Source organism: Chiloscyllium plagiosum, unplaced genomic scaffold (assembly GCF_037043375.1).
Source record: "Chiloscyllium plagiosum isolate Xiang-an unplaced genomic scaffold, Cpla_swu_hap1 HiC_scaffold_34, whole genome shotgun sequence".
Lineage (NCBI taxonomy): Eukaryota > Metazoa > Chordata > Chondrichthyes > Orectolobiformes > Hemiscylliidae > Chiloscyllium > Chiloscyllium plagiosum.
In genome coordinates this window covers 15,323,489-15,339,821 of record NW_028270172.1, presented here as the reverse complement: position 1 = coordinate 15,339,821, position 16,333 = coordinate 15,323,489, and the positions used below count along the sequence as shown (strand labels likewise).

The 16,333-nt window shown below is 39.5% G+C and overlaps 1 protein-coding gene across 2 annotated transcripts in view; it reads left to right on the top strand.

The window, feature by feature from the left end:
- The window catches only part of fars2 (phenylalanyl-tRNA synthetase 2, mitochondrial), a 444,725-nt gene that overhangs the window by 319,042 nt on the left and 109,350 nt on the right, over positions 1–16,333 (top strand). For both annotated transcript variants that reach the window (XM_043719492.2, XM_087978504.1), the window contains one exon: positions 9,332–9,483. In XM_043719492.2, the coding sequence (XP_043575427.1) occupies positions 9,332–9,483 (152 nt within the window). The remainder of the gene's footprint in view (positions 1–9,331; positions 9,484–16,333) is intronic.

Genomic DNA, 16,333 nt, shown 5'->3' with positions numbered 1-16,333 from the left:
GTGTTCAATTCTGGTCTCCCTGCTATAGGAAAGGTGTTGTTAAATTTGAAATGGTTCAGAAAAGATTTACAAGGATGTTGTCAGGGTTGGGCTTTGCACTAAAAGGAGGGGCTCAATAGGCTGGGGCTATTCTCCCTGGAGTGTTCAAGGCTGAAGAGTTTTAGAGGTGTATAAAATCATGAGGGGCGTAGATAGGGTGAATAGTCAAGGTCTTTTCTCTGGGGTGAGGGAGTCCAGAACTACAGGGCCTGGGATTAAGATGAGAGGGGAAAGGTTTAAAAGTGACCTAAGATGCGACTTTTTCACGCAAAGGGTGTTGTGAGTATGGAATGAGCTGCCAGAGGAACAATGACAGCATTTAAAAGGGATCTGGGTAGGTATATGAATAAGAAGGGTTTTGGGGGATATGGGCCAAATGCTGGCAAATGGGACTAGATTAATTTAGGGTATCTGATCAGCATAGACAAGTTGGATTGAGAGGTCTGTTTCCATGCTGTACACCTCTGACTCTATCCATATACAAATTAAAATAACTTTGAGATGTTACAATATGGAGACAGAAAACCAAATCAAATCAGTCTCCCAACTGCTGTATTCACAATGCAGTAAAATTAAAATATTCAATGACCCTCATAATTGATCCCAATGGTTCACAATCAGACTTTTGGAATAACCAGTACCAAAGTTTGTGAGTAACTGATATTAGATACCAAGTTTATAGCGTAAACAAAGGATTTAACAATTTATTGATAACACAACGGCTTTAGCACAGCAAAGTTAAACAATAAAGTAATGTAATTCACATATATTATTTAAACCCAATCTTCTTTGATTCTAGCCTCTATTCACATAGAGACAAACTGACACAGTTAAGGGATAAATCAAAAGAAATCAATAAATTAGATTTAACTGGCTAGTTCACCTAAGCGGACTGTATAACATCTATAAGATTACTGCCACATGGGATTGTATCTTGTTTGGTTTCTGAGGACACCAGTACATACAGAGAGCTTTCAGTAGGCTCCGAGGAATATTCACTTAATTCTTATGACTGAGATTCTATGAACTTTCTGTAAGTTCATAATGCGAGAATAACCAGGGAGCAATCAAGCCTTCATCTTGTAGCTTTTGCAGCCAAAATCTTTCTGACTTAAGCACAGTTCAAAACCAGTTCAAAGCTTTTTGTGGAATGATTGGCACCATAACTCCCCATGATGTCCAGTTAATATTTAAACACATATTATCTCCAGAACCGATATGTCTGTCGAGCATTCTTTGAACAAGGATCAACCTACATTTAACTTCCAGGACTGACCTCATATGCAAATGATAGTTTATTTGTTTACCTTTTTTCAAAAGCCAAGCTTCTGATCACAGTACAAAGGTCACCTTTAGCTCTCAGCTTACAATTCCAAACCAGCAATGATTTTTTTAAAATAACAGTCTCAGGAACATACACCATTGCTTCACCTCAGAGGAGTGATTGGGACCTCAGATGCTGAGCAGAGAGAAGATGAAAGGCTGTTGTTACATCATCTGCACTTGCATGGGAAAGTGCCAAGACGCTGGTTGTGTTTGAAAGGTAGCAGGATTTATGGACTTTCCCATTGTAGATCAGTTCATTTTGAGCTGCTGTCAGAAATCTTTGAGGTGTTGTATCTTTGTGCCTGTCAAAAACAACTATCTGACTTCAAATCCCATTTTCCACTACTTGGCCCATAGGTTTGTATGCCTTGATATTGCAAATTTACATTTAATTTTTCTTAAATATTATGAGGACTTCAACCACCTTTATATAGGCAGTGAGTTCCAGATTCCCACCACCCTCTTAAGTGAAAAACTTTTTCCTCACATCTTCTTGAAATTTTCTTCAAAATCTCCTGCCCCATACCTTATATCTCTGCCTCTGGTGATTGATCCCTCCATCAAGAGGAAAAGTTCCTTCCTGTCTACTTTGTCTATACCATTCGTAATTTTATACATCTCAATCATGTCCTGCTTAGTCTCCTCTGCTCCACGGAAAACATCACAATTGTTCAATCTCTCTTCATAACTAAAACTCTTGAGCCCAGGCAACATCCTGCCAAATCTCTCTGTACACTCTCCAGTGCAATCACATCCCTCTATCATATGGAGACCTTTAATGCACCCAGTATTCTAGCTGAGGCCTAACCAGCTGTTACACAGTTCCTGCATAACCTCCCTGCTTTTAAACTCTATGCCTTGGCTAATAAAGGCAAGTATTCCATATGGGAGAAAGTGAGGACTGCAGATGCTGGCGATCAGAATCAAGACTGTGGTGCTGGAAAAGCACAGCAGATCAGGTAGCATCTGAGGAGCAAACGGGCAAACGTTTGCTCCTCAGATGCTACCTGATCTGCTTTGCTTTTCTAGCACCACACTCTCGACCCAGGTATTCCATATACCTTCTTAACCATTTTATCTATCTGTCCCATTACCTTAAGGTATGAGGGGACATGTACATCAAGGGTCCTCTGAGCAAGGTGCATCTCAGAGTTCTACCGTTTATCGTATATTCCCTTACCTTGTTTCTCCTGCCCAAGTGCATCACCTCACATTTAGCCATGTTGAACTCCATTTGTCACTGATCAGCCCATCGGACCAGCCCATCTATATTCTCCTGGAATCCAAATCTATTCTCCTCACTAGTAACCATCCCATCAATTTTCATATCATCCACAAAGTTACTGATAAACACTCCAACATTCAAGTCTAAATTGTTTATTTGTACCACAAACAGCAAGGGTTCCAACGCGGATCCCTGCAGAACCTGCAGTTCCCTGCAGAACATAAAAGGTCCTTAGTTTGTAGGATTAGGGAAAACCCTAAGGCTTTCTATAGGTATGTCAGGAATAAAAGAATGACTAGGGTAGGAATAGGTCCAGTCAAGGATAGTAGTGGGAAGTTGCGTGTGGAGGCTGAAGAGATTGGGGAGACACTGAATGAATACTTTTCGTCAGTATTCAATCAGGAACAGGACATTGTTGTCAATGTGAATACTGAGCCACAATTAAGTAGAATGGATGGCTTTGAGGTATATAGAGAAGAGGTGTTGGAGATTCTGGGCCTGATGGCATTTATCCTAGGATTCTCTGGGAAGCAAGGGAGGAGATTGCAGAGCCATTGGCCTTGATTTTTATGTCCTCGTTGTCTACAGGAGTAGTGCCAGAAGATTGGAGGCTAGCAAATGTGGTTCCCTTGTTCAAGAAGGGGAGAAGGGATAACCCTAGTAACTATAGGCCGGTGAGTCTCACTTCTGTTGTGGGCAAAATCTTAGAGAGAATTGTAAGGGATAGGATTTATGAACATCTGGATAGGAATAATGTGATCAAGGATAGTCAGCATGGTTTTGTGAAGGGCAGGTCGTGCCTCACAAACCTTATTGAATTCTTTGAGAAGGTGACTAAGGAGGTGGACGAGGGGAAAGCGGAGTATATGGATTTTAGTAAGGCGTTTGATAAGGTTCCCCATGGTAGACTACTGCAAAAAATACGGAGGTATGGCATTGAGGGTGAGTTGGAGGTTTGGATTAGGAGTTGGCTGGCTGCAAGAAGACAGAGGGTAGTAGTTGATGGCAAAGGTTCATCTTGGAGTGCCGTCACTAGCGGTGTTCCGCAAGGATCTGTTTTGGGACCATTGCTGTTTGTCATTTTTATAAATGACCTGGAGGAGAGGTTAGAAGATTGGGTGAGCAAGTTTGCGGATGGTATGAAAGTCGGAGGAGTTGTAGACAGTGAGGAAGGATGTGGCAGGTTACAGCGGGATATAGATAAGCTGCAGAACTGGGCAGAAAGGTGGCAAATGGAGTTCAATGTAGCTAAGTGTGAGGTGATTCACTTTGGTAAGAGTAATAAAAAGATGGGGTACTGGGCTAATGGTCGGATACTTGATAGTGTGGATGAGCAGAGGGATCTTGGTGTCCATGTACACAGATCTTTGAAAGTTGCCACCCAGGTAAATAGTGCGGTGAAGAAGGCATATGGCGTACTGGCTTTTATTGGTAGAGAAATTGAGTTCCGGAGTACTGAGGTAATGTTGCAGTTGTATAATACTCTGGTGCGGCCGCATCTGGAGTATTGTGTGCAGTTTTGGTCGCCATACTATAGGAAGGATGTGGAGGCACTGGAACGGGTGCAGAGGAGGTTTACCAGGATGTTGCCTGGTATGGTAGAAAGATCGTATGAGGAAAGGCTGAGGCACTTGAGGTTGTTTTCATTGGAGAAAAGAAGGTTTAGGGGTGACTTGATAGAGGTGTACAAGATGATTAGGGGTTTAGATAGGGTCGACAGTGAGAATCTTTTTCCACGTATGGAGTCAGCTATTACAAGGGGGCATAGCTTTAAATTAAGGGGGGGTAGGTATAGGACAGATGTTAGGGGTAGGTTCTTTACTCAGCGAGTCGTGAGTTCATGGAATGCCCTGCCAGTAGCAGTGGTGGACTCTCCCTCATTATAGACATTTAAGCGGGCATTGGATAGGCATATGGAGGATAGTGGGCTAGTGTAGGTTAGGTGGGCTTGGACCAGCGCAACATCGAGGGCTGAAGGGCCTGTACTGCGCTGTATTCTTCTATGTTCTATGTTCTAACCTCACTAAATACAGGCTTCCAGTCACAAAAACAATCCTCAACCGTCACTCTCTGCTTCCTCCCACTCAGCCAATTCTGGATCAAATTGGCTACCTTTCCTTTAATCCCTTGGGCTCTTACTTCCTCAATTAGACTCAGAATAATGTGAGGCATTATCAAAAGCCATGCTGAGTCCAAGACTACATCAACGGCATTAGCCTCATCTTCACATGCTTAATAAAATTTAATCAAGTTGGTCAAAGATGCCCTCCCAATAATAAAACCATGCTGCCTGTTCTTAATTAATCCCAGCATCGTATCTCCAAGTGCAGATTAATTCTGTCCCTGAGAATTGATTCGAATTGGCTCCTCATCACAGAGGTTATACTGACTGACCTGTAGTTTCTTGGTTTATCCCTTCCTCCTTTCCTGAATAATGGGACCATTTTGGCTGTCCTCCAGTCCTCTGGTACCTCTCCTGTGCCAGAGCAGAAGGGAAAATTGTTGTCAGTGGCCCAACTATTTCCTTCCTCACCTCACTCAATAGCCCTTAATGCATGTCATCTAGCCCTGGAGATTTTTCTACATTTAAGCCTACTGGGCCACTCAACCTCCTGTCTATTTTAATTTCTTTAAGTATATCACAGTCTTTCTCCCTGATTTCAATACCCACATTGTCCACCTCAGTAGTGAACATTAACACAAAATATCCATTCAGATCCCTAGCTACATTCTCCAGATTCAAGCACAATTACCACTGTGATCTTTAGTGAGCCCTATCGTTTCCCAAGTTACCCTTAATTTACTTATACAACAATATATTTTCCTTTACATTACTTTCTTTCATGGCCCCTTTTTGCTCTACTAAATTCCTTTTGAAGTTTCCCTTTGCACATTCTGTTCTCCTCTCGGGCTTCCGCTGTTTTGAGAGTTCGGTATCTGCCATTAGCCTGTTTTTCTCTCTTTATCAATCTGTATAGCTCTTGATATCTATGTTTTGATGGACTTGTTAGTCCCATTCTTTATCTTTATTGGTATGTGTTGGCCCTACACTCTTCCTATTTCCTTCTTGAATCCAACACACATCCTCTGACACAGATGTAGCAAAAGCATTTGCTCCCAATCCACACTGACCAAATCATACCTGATTTTGTTAAAATCATCCTTCCAACAGTTTACAACATATCAAGGTAATCTTTAAGGGTGTGTAACATTGAATAGATCATTTATAGCCCTTATCAGTGGTCTGTTGGGCTCTGTGCCAAGTAATTAAAAACAAAAGCTTTGATACAAAATGTTGTGTTCTTCACTCTTAATAACAGAACACTGTAAGTACATTTAAGACAGTAATCCATTTGGAGATATTCAATATGAATGTACACACTTTGCTTCCATGATTTAGAATGTGATCTTACAACTGCTATCTCTACCTGGATTGAATTTTGTCTCATAAAGCAGAAATCCATCTATTTGTTACACCCTATATTGTTTTACAAGGTGTTTAGTTAATACTGGAATGTTCATTAAACTCCACACAATATGATGATGTCATAAGGACTTGGGTGAAATGCAGGTCTTGAAGGTGATAGACCTTTTATATTGGTCTCTTCAGATCTTATCAATGTAACAACATGCATGCAACCATCATGCTACAAAATACCTTTTGTTTAAGACAAGGACCTGCTTTGTAGAGTTGTGCTTTTCTTCTACCAAACTTGACAAAGTAGGCCCTGTAGATCCCAACTGAAAGCAAAGATGATAGCAACAAATCCGCCTCATCAAGACAAGAGCCCAGCTAGTTCACACAACGTGATGAGCAGTGAGGAATAACAGGATCCAATATGTATCACGACTGACTTGAAGAATGTTTATTGTGTAGATAAAATTAGGAATATTTTCTATGCATCGGTTTAAACCAGAATTCTCCATACTGTTGTGAAGTTTATTTTTTCTCATTTTGAACTCCCATTTCAAACTCACTTAATTTGACAGAAAAATATGATTATAGCCTTAAAGCAATTCTAATATTTCAGTTCAATTAGCTTTTATCAGCGATCAGCTCTGATGAAAGTCATTGACCTGAACCAATTTTGTTTCTTTTCACAGATGCTGTTCTAGAATCCACAGTATTTGGCCTTTTGTTTCAAATAATTCTAATAGTTCATAGATCTTCTTCCAGGAAATATGACGATTCCCTCATGTCTAAAAAATTCTGAATCTGAATTCTGAGAGTTGTGTTGCACAAATGACTTATGTTTAGCTCTTTTCTACAAAGTGGTGCTGCTATTCCAGTAACACTGCTGGGAACACTGTCTACTGAAGTAAATCCACCTAAAGACTTCTAATTAATGCAATGTAAGCTGTAACAGTCAGGCAATAATTAATTAACAATGTGTTAAAAACAAAACAAGAATTTATGCCATCCAATGATAGGAGATATGACCCAATGTTGTTGTTGGTGAGTTTGTTGGAAAGTGGCCTCATATTTGTAATTGTCTGAATGTGTATTTATCTGTGTGGTGAGACCCGGCTTCATTAATGCAACAGAGTTAAAAATAAGAAGCAAACAAAGGAATGTATAAAATATGCTGTATATCAGTCGTTATTGGGCACAAGTCTGTTGATTTAAAGTCATTGGGGTTTTTTTCCTATGTGACAGCAAGTTGAGTGAGCAATCGAAATGGGGTTACGCAGGCTTATTACCATTTGATTCCTTTGCACCTCATTATTTGTATACACATCACATAAAAATAGGGGACAGAGATAGTAGAGGATAAAGCCCAATCAGTCATGCATGGACAGTAAACAAGGCAAGATTCATTAAGTAGAGACCCAATTGCATGTTCACATTGATGTCTGAATTAGTTCAGGTCTCAGACAAAGGACTGTGGTAAATTTAGCCAATTTAGAATTTGATCGTTCAGTTGATTGAGAATATAAAACAGTGAACTGCCTCAAAAGAATATGTGTCAACCTTGATGTCCATCTTGTAAACTAAATGAATGAGATAGAGAAAATATGAGTTCAAAACTATTACAGAAATATAAACACATAAAATTAGGTCAACAATTTACAGTTATGTAGTACCTTTGAAAAATAGTAAAATGTTCAAAATGCAGTAACTCAAAGCAGGAAATAGAGATAGAAGGACTGAAAGGTTTAGGGCAGTAGTGCTACAGGTTAGGGCCTTGCGAACTGATTGCATGGTCACCATTTGTAGCTCGATTAGCATTGGAGTTGTGAAAGAGTTCACATTTAAAGAAGTACAAAGATGACATGCCTAGCTGTGCTGTTATTTATTGGGAGTGAAGATCATTCATTTAGTTTAAAAATGTGGTTTATTTTTAAGAATGTTATGTATTTAAATCAGTAATAAGAACAGTAAATGCTGGAAAGTTAAGCAGAACAAGCAGTATCAGTTTTGAGAACAACAGCTTCGCAGGCCAATAAAATTAATTAAAGTGAGGCCATCAGCAAAGAAAATTCTTGGCATTGAAAGTTAACTTCTAAGAGTGAGGAGTCTCATTCTTCAACATTTTAATTATTGCAGGAATTTTTTAAAAAAATTAAAACAAAAAGAAATGAAATAAATAAGTTTTATTTTTGATATTTATATTTTGTGTCTGTCTGAAGAGTTCTTCAACTTAATTAGTTAATAAGATGCACATTTGCTTTCTCTATTCAAACAATTCTCAATTCCCTTTCAGGGGGCACTGTGCAAAATGGACTTTAAATTATTGCAAGTTGCAATTAAAAAAAGCTAATAAAAATAAGTGTAATTAAATGTCGGTCGCGTTTTGTCTTTGCTAGTTCAGATTTTGTGGTCAATGTTTTAGGTCAGTGGCATTTCATCAGAACTGGAAGGAAACAAATGAGTGATTAACACTTGTATCCAGTGCTCCCGATGTGGTCTTCACTACATTGAGGAGACCAAATGTAAGTTCCAGGCACGTTTCGCTGAGCAACTCAGCTGAGCCCACAGGGGCTGACCTGACCTCCCAGTCACCACTGATTGTAATTCCCCTGCCCACTCCCTTGCCATCTGACCATCCTTGGCCTCCTCCATTGCCAGAGTGAATGAGACTGCAAATTGAAGGAACAACACCTCATTTTCCACCTGGGCAGCCTACAGCCGGAGGACTTAACATTGAGTTCTCCACTTTCAAATAACGTCCCTTCCCACCCTCTGACACCATTCCCAGCCCCTCCCCCACCCTTCCTTTCCTCCGATTGACCTTTCCTTCCAGCTACCAACTGGATTCATTCCTCCCATCGACCAACCGGGTCGTATCCTCGACCTGTGTTCACCTATTCTACCTCAGCACCTGACCCCTCCTCCCCAATCCCCTTTTACTGCAGCTCCCCTTACACCCACCCCAAATCCCGATGAAGAGTTACACCTGAAACGTTGATTTCTCCACCTCCTGAGGCTGCTTGACTTGCTGTGTTCTTCCAGCTTCCTGCTTGTCTACCATTAGCACTTTATAGTCTTAAATCCAGAGAAAGGGGCAGGATTATGAATCAAGGTGATGAGCAGTAGATCTTCTCCTTAGTTCTTTCCTCTTTCTATTGCTCCACACTGCAGTACCACTTTTTTTCCCCTAGTTCTGATATCTTTCAAATGAATTGGCCTGAAATGAACAATCTTTCTCTAACTGTAGATTTGTCTGCCAAGTTTTTCCACATTTTCTGTTCTAATAAAAAACCTGTTTGTAACTAATTTCTAACCAATTTGTTTTTCAGCCCCTCAGCAAATACCCACCATTAGTAAATGACATCTCTTTTTGGATTCCAAAAGAAGGCTATGAAGAAAATGATTTCTATGATTTGGTGCGAAATATTGGCGGTGACCTGGTGGAGAAGGTCAGCCTTATTGACCAGTTTACACATCCAAAGTAAGTACCACAACTCTTTTCAGAAATGAATCTGTATACTGATGGGTGCTGAATAATCTGGACACTGGGTCGAATTTTCTGTGTAGTTGTGCCACGAGGCATGGGTAATTGGAACATAAAAAAAAATTCACCATCAATGATCAGAGAAACTTGATACCAGTGTGCTACACTCATGAATGCACTGCGCCTGAATTCCTTCCTCTTTTACGTTCCTCTATCAATCCCTATGCTCAAACAGGTCATAATTCTTTAAAATGGTACTGTCTTCATGCTAAACAACTGTACACTTGTAAATATCTTTGTAAATGTTCAAAACTGGCATAAGATTGCATCAGGCACTTTAGATGCAACAGGAAAGAAAATAATTGTTTTAATGTATTTTTTTGCTTTTCTCTTGAGCAAATCTTTAAACTTTGACTTCCCCGAGAGTTCCACTGCATTTTCTATTACTTTCAATGCATTTTTGTCGCATCAGAAACTGAGAAGTATTCACAATTACATATACTTGGACATGCTGTTATGCCTAAATGATGGTTAGATGACATGAAATCTTTATTTTTATAATTAAAGAAGGGAATTAGTCCCATGAATTTTGGATGTAATTTTCTAATTACATTCCTGCAGAAAAATTTAAACTAGTGTCACGAGGCTACTGAAAATGAAAACAACTGCACGTAAAATATTCTGTCTCAGCAAATCAAGCTTACAAGTTTCTGTTGCAACATAGTAATTAATTGGTCAGGCTTTAGGTTGAAAACTAAATCAGGACAAATGATCTTAACAGTGGTATTATTAGTTTGCTTGTAAGCCAGAATTATATGAAGGTTCTGGAACTATTTTCTTCAAAGTCAATGCCTAATGACTGACTGTATCAAATGATAAATTATAATTTTTAAAAACTTTTTTTTCCTCCTTTGCCTTTAGTAAAACAACCATTTGATTTAATAGCCCAAAGATCACCTGGGTTCACCGCTACTATCTTTGTATAATATTCATGATTACTGCCAAGTGGCACTTGTTGGCAGGTATTAACGGAAAGTGACTGAGATGCTGTCCACATTAACTTAGTGGATAACTCCATTACTGGTTCTTATCCTGGGTCATGCTCTCAGCCTTGTGGTCTTTTTTGGGTTAGCTGCTGTCAAACTGGGAGAGATTACTGCAGTGTTACAATATGGAGACGTTTATGAAATCATGAGCGATATGGATAGGGTGAATAGCCAAGGTCTTTTCCCCAGAGTGGGGGAGTCCATAACTAGAGGACATAGGTTTAAGATGAGAGGGGAAAAATTTAAAAAGGACCTAAGGTGTAACTTTTTCACACAAAGGGTGGTGTGTGAAGTGAACTGCCAGAGGAAGTGGCGGAGGTGGGTGTAATTACAACATTTAAAAGACATCTAGATGGGTACATAAATAGGAAGGGTTCAGAGGGATGTGGGCCAAATGCTGGGAAATAGAACTAGGTCAAACTGGCATCTCTGGTCGGCTTGGACAAGTTGGACCCAAGAGTCTGTTTCTGTGCTATATGACTCTATATCCAGAGTCATATAGCATATCCTTCTATTGAGCAAGTGATTTCTGCTTAGAATCAAGTTTCTATGAGAATTGAATTTGATAAGTTGATTAGCTTGGCAGTACTATCCAGGCTTGATATAATCTCAGTCGAGAATGTGGTGCTGGAAAAGCATAGCAGGTCAGACAGCATCTGAGAAGCAGGAGAATCGATGTTTCGGGCATAAGCCATTCATCAGGAATGCCTGAAATGTCAATTCTCCTGCTTCTCGGATGTTGCCTGACCTGTTGTGTTTTCCAGCACCACACTCTCAACTCTGATCTCCAGCATCTTCAGTCCCTACTTTCTCCTTGATATAATCTCACTCCATTTCTCATTGGATTCTATCTGCTGCCATATTTCCTGGGACCAAATACTGGGTGACCTCAGTAAGCTATCAGGCACAGATGAGAAGTTCATTACAAAGGCTAATTAAGGACTTATTACATTCATAAATCTCAGTATAAATAGGTTCTCTAGCCCCTTAATTGATAAGGACCCAATTTTAATTCATTCAGAAACCCATCCCGAGCTGCAGTTAAAATTGGGCCCTAAATGTGTTTCATGCAAACATGGAGTTGTGTGTCAGTGACAGCTACTGTCCTGACTCTAGATGTAGGTTACGTTTACATGACATCTGGAGCATTGATGCAAAGTGATCGTGCTTCACATTGATACTACATTTGTCACATGAATATATTTGAATGGCTATAAATCAGGAGAGGGATTTGTGCAGCAGAACCTGGGTGTCTTTGTGCACCAGTCACTGAAGGTAGGCATGCAGGTGTAGCAGGTCGTAAAGAAGGCAAAAAGTATGTTGGCCTTCATTGCGAGAGGTTTCGAGTACAGGAGCAGGGATTGTTGTTGCAGTTATACAGGGCCTTGGTGAGGCCATACCAGGAATATTGTCGGCTGTATTGGTCTCCTTTTCTATGGAAGGATGCTCTTGCTCTCTCTCTCTCTCTCGAGTACAGCAAAGATGTGCCAGGCTGTTCCAGGGATGGCAGGACTGGGGAGGAGAGATTGACTAGGTTTGGATTGTTTTCACTGGAGTTCAGACAAATGAGGGGGGGGGGGGATCTCATATAGACTTATAAAATTCTAACAGGACTAGATAGGAAAGATGTTTGCGAAGGTGGGTGTGTCCAGAGCCAGGGGTTACAGTCGAAGGATTCAGGGTAGACCATTTAGGATGGAGATGAGAAGACATTTCTTCACCTGGAGAGTGGTGAGCCTATGTGATTCATTATCACAAGAAATAGTTGATGCCAAAACATTGAATGTAATCACGAGGTAGCTCAATATAACACTTAGGCTGAATGGGATCAAAGGTTATGGGGAGAAAGCAGGATTAGGCTGTTGAGTTGGATGATCAGCCATGATCGTGATGATTGGCGGAGCAGGCTCAAATGGCTGAACGGCCTTCTCCTGCTCCTATCATCGATGTTTCACTCTTGAGGGATAGAGAGAAAGGAGAAGAGTAAAGGAAATAGGTGGGCCGGGGGAGTGGGGTTGCAAAGGTGTTTATGAATAAACTTGAGCATTAACTGCAACAAATAGGGAGACATTAAAGATATCATGGATTGAACACCTCTGCCAAAAACAATGTATCTCTGGTAGAAAACTCTTTAGCAATATTGCCAAAATGCAGATTATTTTCATACTGATGTAAAAAATATTGAAGGCCATTGAAAACTGTAGGGATATTATTCCTGCGTCTATGTATTGGCGTGTTGTAAGGTGATATTCATATTTTCTTCATCTGCAGCACAAATACCCTATCAGTCATGTTCTTCATCTAATTTTGTCAGGGACAAAGTTTTGTGTGCCTTTAATTTTTTAAATTTCAACCCTATTTAACATGTTTGGGATTGTACAATGATTGAAGTGCGTGCCTTCATTTTGAAAATTACACAGTTTTGAGCAAATTCCATTTTGTGGTTCCTGGTTTAAAAGTTTATTCTGTGTGAGAATGAAAAGACAATTATTGTTATTCTTTGAATTAAGCCACAATCAGTGAAAATAAAGGTGTATCCCTCAGTTTAACGACTATGTGAGCTGTGTTAATTTTACACCATAAAGGTAGGCTAATGGTATACAGTAATAAAATACTCCCATTATTAGTATAAACAGCCACATTAAATGGGGTTGCATTGTTTACAAGTCTTGATTGTAAATTGTATGCCACCCACTAGATTATTTCTGCTGACTCAGATATGCATGAGTTCATAACTCTCTCACCAGAAGGTTGTGGGTTCATGCCCCACTTCAGGACTTGAGAACAAAGAAAAACATTTCAGTACAATACTGAGGGAGTGTCACTCTTAGAGGTGCTATATTTTAAATGTAATATTAAACCAAGGACCTGTCTGACCTTTCAATTGGAATGATACCATGAAATGATTCCAAAGAAGAGTAAGGGAGTTATTCAAGGCACCCAGGACAATATTTATCTTTCAACCAACATCACAGATATCGATCATCTGATCTTTGCTGTGCATATGTTGACTGAATGGTTGATGACTTAATTATTGATCAGTTCGATTTTTTTAAAAAGTTTTAATTCCAGCTATTTTAATGCTTTATTTTTGTATTACAGCAATAAAAGCAACATACCTGAAATCAGCTTCTAATTATTACAATGACCTGGAAGCATTTCACCACTGTAGCAACTCTATAAATTGAAATAAAAACAGAAAATCCTGCAAAAATTCAGCAAGTATGGCAGCCAGCATTTCCCCAGATTTTCCTTTCGTTCTTCTGCATGAACCTCCAAGGTCCATGTGCTACAGCAACTTTCAAAGCCAGAAGTCAGTGCTGTGATTGGCATCAGCACAGCCAATCGTCATGCACAGAACATTGAAATGGCTGCATACATCCATGGCCCAAAAGAAATGTTGCTGACAGCATAAATGGGGAAAGAGACAAAGTCAATGTTTCCATCCAAAATAACTTCTTCTGAACTGAAGAGAGGTGGAAATTTATTAATTTCATGCTGTTGAAGAAAATGAGAGGAGCAAATCAGACAAATGTGAATGTTAGGGAATGGTTAGTGGGTGATGGAAGTTAGAGCTCACAAATGTGGTAGATAATAGGCTGTAGAGTGATAATGGTTGAAGAGACGAGACAAATCCAGAGTAATGGTTAATATGGCAGAATATAGGTTCGGTCTAAATGAAAGTAGAAGCCTGAAACCAAAATGCAGACACTAGGGAGAAGAAAAAGGCATATCAAATGGAGGATAGCATTCATGGTCTGAAGTTATTTGAACTTCATATTGAATATAGAAGACTGTAAAGTACCTAAGTGGAAAATGAGGTGCTGTTCCTCCACCTTGTGTTGGGCTTTCCTGGAGCACTACAGCAAGCCTGGGATAAAGATGGGACCATGAGAGCAACATTGTGCATTGGCAAGTGAGTGGGAAGTCAGGATCATGCTTACAGACTGAACAAAGCAGACACTCAGTCTGCACTTGTTCTCCCTAAGGTAGAGAAAACTGCATTGTGAAGAGGGAATACAGGAGTCTTAATTGAAAGATGTGGAGGAGCTGGTGTTGGACTGGGGTGGACAAAGTTAAAAATCACCCAACACCAGGTTTTAGTCCAACAGGTTTATTTGAAAGCACTAGCTTTCGGAGTGCTGCTCCTTCATCAGGTGGTTGTGGAGTATAAGATCATAAGACACAGAATTTATAGCAAAAGGTTACTGTGTCAAACAGTGATTTATTGAACAAACCTGGATTGTTAAGTCTTACATCTTTTAGAATGCAGGTTTTGGTTCATTATTATGTCAATCCCAGAACTTCTTTTTAGTCACCTTCTCAAGATAACTTAAGGTTTATAACAAAAGGTGACATCTCCGCTCAGACAATGCATTAAAGGTGTGAGGTCAGTGTCTGTCTGTATCCCAATCTTGAGTCATACTGGTTCTATTTCCAAAGTGGAATTTGCTAAATATTTTTATATATTATTATATAGGGGGTAAAAGTGTATGAGTTACACTTCCTGCAACTGTATAGGATGGTGCTGTGACAAATGGATGATGATTTTGGAGGCGATAGTGAAGTTGCACAGTGTGTCATAGCTAAGGTCCCTTCAAAAAGTTCATAGGAGAGGAAAGGTAAAAGATGTGCTTGATGGTGGATTCATGCTGGAGGCATAAATTAAAATTTTGGGGGTACAAACTTAATAAGATCCTTGCTGTTTCAATTATTAACCTATACTTGCTGGAACTTGTTGCAGGGCTGCCAAATGATGGGAAATTATGAATTTTGTTCGGGGCTTAAGCGATCAAACCCATCTTTATAATTGTCTTTGGTAACTACAACTTTACATTTGTAGATTTAACTGCTGACTTGATGTCCCTTTGACAAAGTACAACAAGGTAATGTAAGAATTCTGAATAACAATTATCTCAGTTGGACCACTTCTGTTATTTATGGGCAATGTCCCGTGGCACATACTTTATCCGGCTAGGAAAACGCCCATTTTTTCTTCTCCATGCAATTGATTATTTACTTGAGGTCCTTTTGAGAACTAATCCTGTGCTTAAATGATGGTCTTTCTAAATTCCATGTTATAGGAATATCTTTGGTACTTTCAGCGGAGGGTTGTGAAGAAGAGAAATTGAATAGTCTATTGTCTTATTGTCATGTGCTTTTGGTCTTCTTTCACCCATCCAGGATCATTTTTAATCAATATACACTGAAACTGAGCAGTAAAGCAATAAAGAGTAATTTACATCTAGCTCCAGGCCAGTTTTAAGTTAGACTGATATATGGGTTTGTATTATTAAAAGGGAATTAAAATAAGATAAACTATTCAAACGTCTCAGTGCAAATGACTGAACTGAATGAAGGATATTTTAATATGCTGACCCTAAGCTCCATTTATTTTATAACTGTTGATTATTTGATGGATATGAGACAACTCAGCTGAAATCAAATTTTCACGCTCAAGAATTATCCTGAGTCATTTAAATCCATCAAGTCTAATTATTTGACTAGGAAAACTACAACAACTGAGTGATTTCTTTTGATAAAATTGTATACTGGGTTTATTACTATGTAAAAGAAATGAAAGACACGCTCTGATTTTGACCTCAAGTGGGAATTGAAGATCTGGTGTGAGAGGTGAGTCCATTTGTTTCCCCACAGCACAGGCATCTTGTAAATCTGAGTTCATAGTTTCATTTACATTCTCTTTCACTGCTTCCCATCAAGCAAACATGTCTTCAGGAAATGACTCCATCTCAAAACTCTGGCTCAGAGTAATTGAGCTAAAGAGATTCCAATACATA